Source organism: Rana temporaria, chromosome 1, assembly GCF_905171775.1.
Source record: "Rana temporaria chromosome 1, aRanTem1.1, whole genome shotgun sequence".
NCBI classification, from domain to species: Eukaryota; Metazoa; Chordata; class Amphibia; order Anura; family Ranidae; genus Rana; species Rana temporaria.
Genome location: NC_053489.1, coordinates 11000424 through 11010230, shown reverse-complemented (window position 1 = coordinate 11010230; position 9807 = coordinate 11000424). Strand labels below are relative to the sequence as shown.

The 9807-nt window shown below is 42.6% G+C and overlaps 1 protein-coding gene across 1 annotated transcript; it reads left to right on the top strand.

Moving 5' to 3' along the window:
- The first annotated feature begins 739 nt into the window (after nucleotides 1-739).
- On the top strand, nucleotides 740-4181 carry LOC120924780 (vomeronasal type-2 receptor 26-like). Its single transcript, XM_040335798.1, has 2 exons — nucleotides 740-857; nucleotides 3045-4181. The coding sequence occupies exon 2, from the start codon at nucleotides 3059-3061 to the stop codon at nucleotides 3935-3937; it is 879 nt and encodes a 292-aa protein (XP_040191732.1). The 5' UTR covers nucleotides 740-857; nucleotides 3045-3058; the 3' UTR covers nucleotides 3938-4181.
- The last annotated feature ends 5626 nt before the right edge of the window (nucleotides 4182-9807 follow it).

Sequence of the window (9807 nt, the reverse complement as noted above, 5' to 3'; positions counted from 1 at the left end):
GGGGGGGGGGGTCGTCTTATACGGCGAGTATATCCCAACCCGGACCTTGGCACACATGTAGCCCCATTTCTCCTCAAGTGTGCAAAATGTGTTGTCTGGGGGACCTACGGCCAGGGAGCACCGATTTTTCAAAGCCGGGCACCCCTTCCATAGACTCCCATGTTAAATGTCAGTCTAGTTGTGGGCACAGTGAGGCATGGGCACAGTGAGGCAAGGGCACAGTGAGGCATAGACACAGTGAGGCATGCACATGGACACAGTGAGGCAAGGGCACAGTGAGGCATAGACACAGTGAGGCATGCACATGGACACAGTGAGGCATGCAGATGGACACCCAAGGCTCATACTCGAGTCAATACGTTTTCCCAGTGGTGATTAAATACCACAAAAAGAAAGCTTTATTAGTGTGAAAAAAAAAACATAAAAATGTAATCTGAGTACAGTGTTGGATGACAGAGCAGTTGTCATTCAAAGTGTGACAGCGCTGAAAGCTGAAAATTGGCATAAAATAGTGGAACTATCAACATGCAATAGAAATCAGTAAACACCCCAAATTATTAAAAAAAAATAAAAAATACTGCCCCCCCTCCAAATGGATTTCAGCCCTGAAGAATTCACTGTGAACTCATGGTAGAGGCACACAAACCTCATTTATATTAGTAGCACCTTATGAAAAAATAATAATAATAATAATAATAATAATAATATTATTAATAATAATATGTGATTTCAGGTTCTGGTATCTCGATGCTCAGATCCCTGTTTACCCGGCAGCAGAAAAAAGTTTGGATCTTCAACACATAAATGCTGCTATGAGTGTGTCCCATGTTCAGAAGGAGAGATCTCCAACGTTTCCGGTAGAGTTTGTATTTATTAGCAAGTTATTGTTGGACTGGTCACAAGGTAACGCTGTGGTTAACCACTTGCCGACCGTGCACCGTCGTTATACGTCCACAAGGTGGCTCTGCTGGGCGAGAGCACGTAATATGAGGTCCTCTCTCCCAGCCGCCACTAGGGGCGCGCGCGTGTGCCCGGCAGGCGCGATCGCCGCCGGGCACACGCGATCGCTCGTTACAGAGCGGGGACCGGGAGCTGTGTGTGTAAACACACAGCTCCCGGTCTTGTCAGCAGGGGAGATGCTGATCTTCGGTTCATACAATGTATGAACCGAGGATCAGTGTTTCCCCTAGTGAGGCCACCCCCCCCCCCCACAGTTAGAACACACCCAGGCATACTTAACCCCTTCCCCGCCCCCTAGTGTTAACCCCTTCACTGCCAGTGGCATTTTTATAGTAATCCAATGCATTTTTATAGCACTGATCGCTATAAAAATGCCAATGGTCCCAAAAATGTGTCAAAAGTGTCCGAAGTGTCCGCCATAATGTCGCAATACCGAAAAAAAAAACGCTGATCGCCGCCATTACTAGTAAAAAAAATATAATAAAAATGACATAAAAATACCCCCTATTTTGTAAACGCTATAACTTTTGCGCAAACCAATCAATAAACGCTTATTGCGATTTTTTTTTACGAAAAATATGTAGAAGAAAACGTATCGGCCTAAACTGAGGAAAAAAAATGTTTTTTTATATATTTTTGGGGGATATTTATTACAGCAAAATGTAAAAAATATTAATTTTTTTCAAAATTGGCTCTCTATTTTTGTTTATAGCGCAAAAACTAAAAACCGCAGAGGTGATCAAATACCACCAAAAGTAAGCTCTATTTGTGGGGAAAAAAGGAACGCCAATTTTGTTTGGGAGCCACGTCGCACGACCGCGCAATTGTCTGTTAAAGCGACGCAGTCCCGAATCGCAAAAAGTACTCTGGCCTTTGGGCAGCAATATGGTCCGGGGGGTAAGTGGTTAAAGTGTATGAATAAGACATATAAAGCAGTGACGACTGGTGCTCCATTGGTTAAGGGGGGGGGGTGGCAGACGGACCTGACTACGGACCCCCCCTCACCATACTCACCCCATCCCCAGTTGCCAGCTCACTCACCCTGCTGACAGGTGGCGGCGGGGACTACCCCCTCAGTCTCCGTGTCCCGGCTTTGTTGGTTGGCCTATGCGTCTTTGCGGCCGTATGGCCGTCTTCTCCAATAGGATGGCCTCTCCTTTTGGCCAATCAGGAAATCAGTGTGAGAATAGCAAATATTCATTCGCTATGGTCACACAACTGGGTGGGCTTGGAGCGCAGTGCTCTGCGCCCTGAGCCCACCCTATTTAGAAGGCTATTAAAGCCTCTGGCTCTAATCCTGTGCTTCAAAAAAATACACCCCCCCCCTTTGGAATCCATGATCCGGCGCCCTGTATGAAAATCACACGCGGATGGGGGGTGGCCCCTGTGCGCCCCTATTGGATGGGCCTCCACTGATATGAAGTACATCTCTGCAATGGGTGCACATTTCCCCATGGTTTATCCTTTTAAAGACCCTGTAAGTACCGAAGTATGACAAAGAGATAACTGTAATGCCGCGTACACACGATCATAAATTCCGACAACAAAGATGTGGATTTTTCGACGGGATGTTGGCTCAAACTTGTGTTGCATACACACGGTTACACAAAATTCCAACCGTCAAGAACGCGGTGACGTAGAACACTACAACGAGCCGAGAAAAAGGAAGTTTAATGCTTCCGAGCATGCGTCTCAGGCCTTGTACACACAACCGAACATGTCCGCTGAAACAAAACGTGCACAAACAAAAATAAGACAAAAACGTGACAAACATAGGCTTAAATTAAATAAAGTGGGGGAAAGGGATAGTGAAGAGGGGAGTGAAAGACATCTCCCTGTGTTGCTGCAACATGAGTGGAGCAGGATCACTAGTGACAGGCAATCCCTGCTCCTGTTGTGAGTCCTGGTCTCTTCCACAATGCAGAGCCGAGTCATTGAGTGATCATCATGCTCTGCATATATTTATCTCTCCGACAATGCATTTATGGAAATCCAATTGCTAGCTGTGAGACAACTCAGGACAATTCATTTCCTCAGAAGCTCTGACCCCGATGCTCATTGTGTTTGTATTGTTCTTCCTGCAGACAGTGAAAACTGCATGAAATGTCCTGATGATGAATGGCCAAATGAGAAGAAGGATCGGTGTGTTCCAAGAGTGGTGGAATTTCTCTCCTACACTGATGATCCCATTGTTCTAGTATTTTCAGCTGTCTCCATCCTCTGTTGTCTTCTGACTGTTTTAATACTGGGGACATTTATACATTACCAGGACACCCCCATTGTTAAAGCCAATAACCGGGACCTGAGCTATCTTCTCCTGGTCTCCATCATGCTGAGCTTCCTCTGTGTCTTCTTGTTCCTCGGCCATCCAGTAGATGTGACCTGCATGCTGCGTGTCACCTCTTTTGGTGTCATCTTCTCAGTTTCCGTCTCTTCTCTACTTGCCAAAAGTATCATGGTGTGTATTGCTTTTAAAGCCACCAAACCCGGGAGTCCCTGGAGGAAATGGATGGGAGCCAAACTGCCCAATTTTATCATTTGTGTCTTCTCATTGGTTCAATTCATAATCTGTGTAACTTGGTTGTCTATTTCTCCCCCCTTCCAGGATCGGGACACTCACTCTTATCAGGGGAAGATCATCATTCAGTGTAATGAGGGTTCGGTTATCGGCTTCTACTCTGTCCTGGGATATATGGGGCTTCTGGCAGCTGTGAGTTTTATTATCGCTTTTTTAGCCAGGACATTACCGGACAGTTTTAATGAAGCCAAGTACATCACCTTCAGCATGCTGGTGTTCTGCAGTGTCTGGATTGCCATGATCCCGGCCTATTTAAGCACCAGAGGGAAATACATGGTGGCTGTGGAGGTTTTTGCTATAATAGCATCAAGTTCTGGACTTCTTGGCTGTATATTTTTCCAAAAATGTTACCTAATTCTGTTCAGACCCGACCTGAATATAAAAATCATTATCCGCTAATATGTATGGAGACACACTGGATTAACAGTAGTTATGGCATTATCTCTAGTATTATTAAAGTTTGCATGTTGTTAGTGTAATGAGAATGAACACTGTTAAATTTAAAAGTTTAATAATTACCTCTCAGGTGGATGGTGAGTCTAATTTCTGTTCTGCTTCATATTCCCATCACACACATTCCTGGTATAAGCTCTCAAAATTAGGGTGCTGCAGCAACAACCAGCTGGATACTGGGTTCAAGTCACAAAGTAGATATTTGCCAGCACACCAAGGATCGGCACAGAGTGGCGTCCAAACTGCATGACTCCGAAACGTTGCACCTTTCTTGTGTTGTGATCATGCAATAAACTACCTGTTTGGATGCCACTTTGTGCCAATCCTTGGTGTGCTGGCAAATATCTACTTTGTTTCTTAATTTCTGTTCTGGGCACCGCTGGTATCAGTCAGACACTTTGGATTTGTTGGAAACCTTGTCCCCTTGCTGGGTGTAGTTGTTCCTCCCACCAGCCATTCCATCAATACAGAACAATGTACAGTACTCACTTAGGATAAACTACAGTGACCAGAGGGGGGCAACATATCCAAATCATCCTGAAAGTGTCAGATACCAGAGCCAGCCATCACTCTTCAAGTTGATGGAAGCATGTTTTCACTAGGTTCACTGGTATAATAGCATAGAAGAGCTGGCACTTCTAGAAATTAAGTCTAAAGTCTTTATTTCGGTATGACTATGTAAAAAAGGTAAGAAAAATCTAAATCGCGCTACCTCAACCACCCTTCTTGACAAACACAAACGTATGCAAGTGGGTGATCTATAGTGATATAAGTGAAAGGCTGGCTGCTATGCAACATGCAGCCACCTCAAAATCCCTCAGCAATCATAGTGATGGTGATTTACAAGAGAAACAAACAAAACAAAAACAAAAGACACTTGGATCAGAAACCATCAACTAAATATGAATTTTGGCTCTGAATAGGTTAAAAAACAGTCCTAAATGTTGACAGTTGAGAGTCGATTAAATAGCAAATAAGATGTCAAACACCCGTGCATCTGTGCCACATTACAGATTGGTTGTAAACGTGTCCAAAAGAAAAGAGTGACATGTCCTCCACCAGACTTATAGATTGGCCTCTTACCGAATTCCCACGATCCCTTATGACAGGGGATCAGAAACAGTATATAGTAGGTCCCAATCTCACAGTTTCAGATATGCAGTCCTGATGGATCTCGTTTTCCAAGAAATTTCAGCAGTATCAATGCCCACCATGAAAAAAACAGTGACAGCTCCACATAGTGCATTAAATGTGTAGAATTTATTTAAAAGATTAAAATTGCACTTACAGTTATGCAGTTTAAAATTTGCCTTGAATCTAATGTGCCGGCCAGTACACAAAACTCGCAGGCACCCGTCCACTGGGGGAACGTCAGGAGCGTCTTAGGTGACGACAGTGCGCCGCTCGCCCTACATCCGTTTCGTAAAAAAGGGTACTTCTTCTTGGAAAACGAGATCCATCAGGACTGCATATCTGAAACTGCGAGATTGGGACCTACTATATGCTGTTTCTGATCCCCTGTCATAAGGGATCGTAGGAATTAGTTTTTATTTATTTTATTTCGTTAAAAAATGCATTCGTCCGAAAATCCAAAATAATTAAGGTCAAATCTGTCATTGAAGGCTTATGGTGTCTGTCGAAAGTTTTAAGAAGATTCGACGAACCAGCAAAACTGTACGACGCCGCAATCGTACATTTCTGGTCGAATGCTCTGCCCACAAGCTATAGTAGAATTCTAATGTTGTATGACAACTAGTAATAATTATATTTATTAATTATTATTACTAGTCAACCAACATTAGAATTCTTCTATAGCCTATGGGCCGAGCATTTGACTATAAATCTCCGCTCGTTGCAATTGTATGTTTTTAGCTGCTTTGTCGAATCTTCATGTCTCTATAATGTTGTATCTTTTCTCTCTATGTCGAATCTTTTCTCTCTATGTCGAATCTTTTCTCTCTATGTCGATTCTTTTCTCTCTATGTCGACTCTTTTCTCTCTATGTCGAATCTTTTCTCTCTGTCGAATCTTTTCTCTCTGTCGAATCTTTTCTCTCTGTCGAATCTTTTCTCTCTATGTCGAATCTTTTCTCTCTATGTCAAATCTTTTCTCTCTATGTCGAATCTTTTCTCTCTATGTTGACTCTTTTCTTTCTATGTCAAATCTTTTCTCTCTATGTTGACGCTTTTCTCTGTGTCGACTCTTTTCTCTCTATGTCGAAACTTCATGTCTCTATAATGTCAAATCTTTTCTCTCTATGTCGAATAATCTCTGACTAATAGAGTTAGGGTTAGGCACATTCAACCGCAGATTGGATAGACACAGATCGCTATTGCCACCGTCATGTCAAATCTTCTATCTATATCGAACTGTTGTCGCAACAAAATGAAAATAAAGCATTTTTTATGTCGGATCTTTTGGATTTCGCACTCTGCACATTCGTTATTGTTTTTTAAAACGAACACGAAAATCCCTGCAATCCAGACGAAAATGCATTCGGAAGAAAACGAATGCACATGTCTATAGCTTACAGTAATATGTTTTGAAATTACTCATAAAGGCCCCATGATAGGGTATTTCTGCCATCTCCAAGATCTTTAAGTTAGATGTGTCAAAGAAAAATCTAAAAAGATTAAGAAGTAACAATCCCCCCAATCCCTTGTGTGACAGGAAGCCAGGTAAATCTGGGGGTGTTGTCACAGACGGGAGATACATTTCTGCCTTGTTTAGAAAATTCACCCATTACTATCAGGTGTCGGCTGTAGAGGTAGCCAGAAAGGTTTAAGGACGTTGGATAGCTTCAGCTGTTCATAATGAGGAAATTAAGGCCTCTATAAATTGTCCAGAGGATTACTACTCAATGCTGCATCCTGAGGCTTGTTGAGTTAAGGAGAGCAGTGAGCTGAGGAAGACTTCTGAAAGTGAAGTGGTTGTTAATATCTTTGCTGTGTGATAAGAAAATCAAAAAGACTATTGTTTTCTGCTGGAAGACCAGCAGTGTCTGCCCAGCAGTAGGCTGTGCCAGACTCCATTGGTAGGTTCCTGTGTTGTGAAGGTAGACGGCCCAAGTAGCCAGGGTTTATTTTATTTTGTTTATGCTGTTTTGATGCTTGCACTTGTTTCCAGCAATATGGAAGAATAAACCATAACCCTTGTTTTTCAACCACCCACGGCTGCCTCTCTGTATAATTCAGTGTGTAGTGAACCCACTCAGGAGGTCACACGCCCCGCTACCGAGCTAACCCCTTACACATGGTGGAGAATGCGGGCAGATAAAATAAACCCTGGCTACTTGGGCCGGCTACCTTCACAACACAGGAACCTACCTATGGAGTCTGGCCCAGCCTACTGCTGGGCAGACACTGCTGGTCTTCCAGCAGAAAACAATAGTCTTTTTGATTTTCTTATCACACAGCAAAGATATCAACAACCACTTCACCTTCAGAAGTCTTCCTCAGCTCACTGCTCTCCTTAACTCAACAAGCCTCAGGATGCAGCATTGAGTAGTAATCCTCTGGACAATTTATAGAGGCCTTAATTTCCTCATTCTGAACAGCTGAAGCTATCCAACGCCCTTAAACCTTCCTGGCTACCTCTGCAGCCGACACCTGATAGTAATTGGTGAATTTTCTAAATAAGGCAGAAATGTATCTCCCGTCTGTGACAACACCCCCAGATTTACCTGGCTTCCTGTCACACTTGCTATAAGTATGCTAATCATACACACTAAGAACAACACTGCATAAAATAAAAACATATATAAAAATAAACCCCAAAAATATTATGTAATACTTATCAATAAATATTATATAATACGAATCAATAAATAAACCCCAAAAATAATATATAATAATACTAATAATAATAATCAAATATATACAATCACTCTTACACAAAACATACTAAATGAGCAAATAATAAAGTGCCAAACAGTGTAACATAAATACATCCAATGATTTACTGTAACATACAAAACTTCATCCCACAATAAAGGTGCCAAAGAATGTGCAAAACAATGCAAATTGAAAACCAAGTCCCCCACAATACTAAGTGTAATTAATCCCCCCTCAGTGACATGGAAGAACCTCTTTTGTGTTCTTCAAACAAAATCTTCACAACCCCCCAATCCATCATCCACTCACCTTATAAGTCTGACCTCTTCAATGGATAAGTTGGTCATAGAGAGTTTGTTGTATAAAAAAAATTAGCGGGGGAACTTGGATCCACATAGACAAATGCAGTCAGTCACACATGAAACAAAAGCACACTTTTCTATAGAGAAGTCCTACTACAAAAAAAATCAGTATGAAAGAGAGGTCCTATCAACAGAAAATAATCATCAATATACCCGAAAATAAGTACAGACACCAAAATCCCCCCACCCTGAAACAAGAGCCAGAAGAAAGCGAATCAATGCAGTAACAATATTGGTCCTTGCCTCACATAAGTGATGGCTACAAGGAATATCACCTGGGTGAGGGAAGAGAGAGGGGTGTCTCTAATGGGCTATAAAGACCATTTCTGGAGCCCAGAGAGAACCAGATTTCCATGGATGAACTGAATAGTGGACCCTCTGTGCTATCTGCACATTGGAGAGGGTGGGGGCTCTTAAAAGGACTGAGGAACCGAGTCTAAGTACACACCCCAGATCTTCAAAAGGCAGAAACTTCAGTTTTGATAGTAGTGAGAGGCTAGGGATGAGCCAAACACTCCCCAGTTCGGTTCGCACCAGAACCTGCGAACACACCAAATGTTCGTGTGAACTTTAGAACCCTATTAAAGTCTATGGGACTCGAACATTTGAAATCTAAAGTGCTAATTAGGGATGAGCTTCGAGTTCTAGTCAAACAATTTGGGGTGTTCGCGGCAAATTTGAAAAGCCTTGGAACACCCTGTTAAAGTCTATGGGAGAAATCTAAAGTGCTAATTTTAAAGACTAATATGCAAGTTATTGTCCTAAAAAGTGTTTGGGGACCTGGGTCCTGCCCCAGGGGACATGTATCAATGCAAAAAAAAAAGTTTTAAAAACGGCCGTTTTTTTGGGAGCAGTGAATTTAATAATGATTAGAGTGAAACAATAAAAGTGAAATATTCCTTTAAATTTCGTACCTAGGGGGGGTGTAAAGTTAGCATGTGAAATAGCGCATGTTTCCAGTACTTAGAACTGTCCCTGCACAAAGTGTATTTTCTGAAAGAAAAAAAGTAATTTAAAACCAGATTAGCGACTATAATGAATTGTCGGCTCCCGGCAATTCAGAGAGAATTAATTAATAAAAAAAAAAAGCATTGGGGTCCCCCCAAATTCAATTACCAGACCCTTCAGGTCTGGTGTGGATTTTAAGGGGAACTCCACCCCAATTTTTTTTTAAAAATGGCGTAGAGTTCCCCCAAAAATCCACACCAGACCCCTTATCCGAGCACGTTAGCCTGGCCGGCCGTAGAAAAGAGGGGGGACAGAGTGCGGCCCCCCCTCTCCTGAACCGTACCAGGCCACATGCCCTCAACATGGGGAGGATGTCCCCATGTTGATGGGGACAAGGGCCTCATTCCCACAACCCTGGCCGGTGGTTGTGGGGGTCTGCGGTCGGGGGGCTTATCAGAATCTGGAAGACCCTTTTAACAAAGGGGACCCCCAGATCCTGGCCCCCTCCCTATGTGAATTGGTCCTGGCCCCTACCATTTCACAAAGGAAGTGTAAATAGTTGTAAAAAACACACACACCGTAGAAAAAAGTCATTTATTAATAAAAAAATAAAAAATAAATCCAGCGGTGGTAATCCACTTGGTCCCGGCTCCCTGATCCAACAATGTCGATA

Bases quoted from the DNA above. Each gene is read 5' to 3' on its own strand.
- LOC120924780 (XM_040335798.1), top strand. From the start codon at position 3,059: ATGAAATGTCCTGATGATGAATGGCCAAATGAGAAGAAGGATCGGTGT.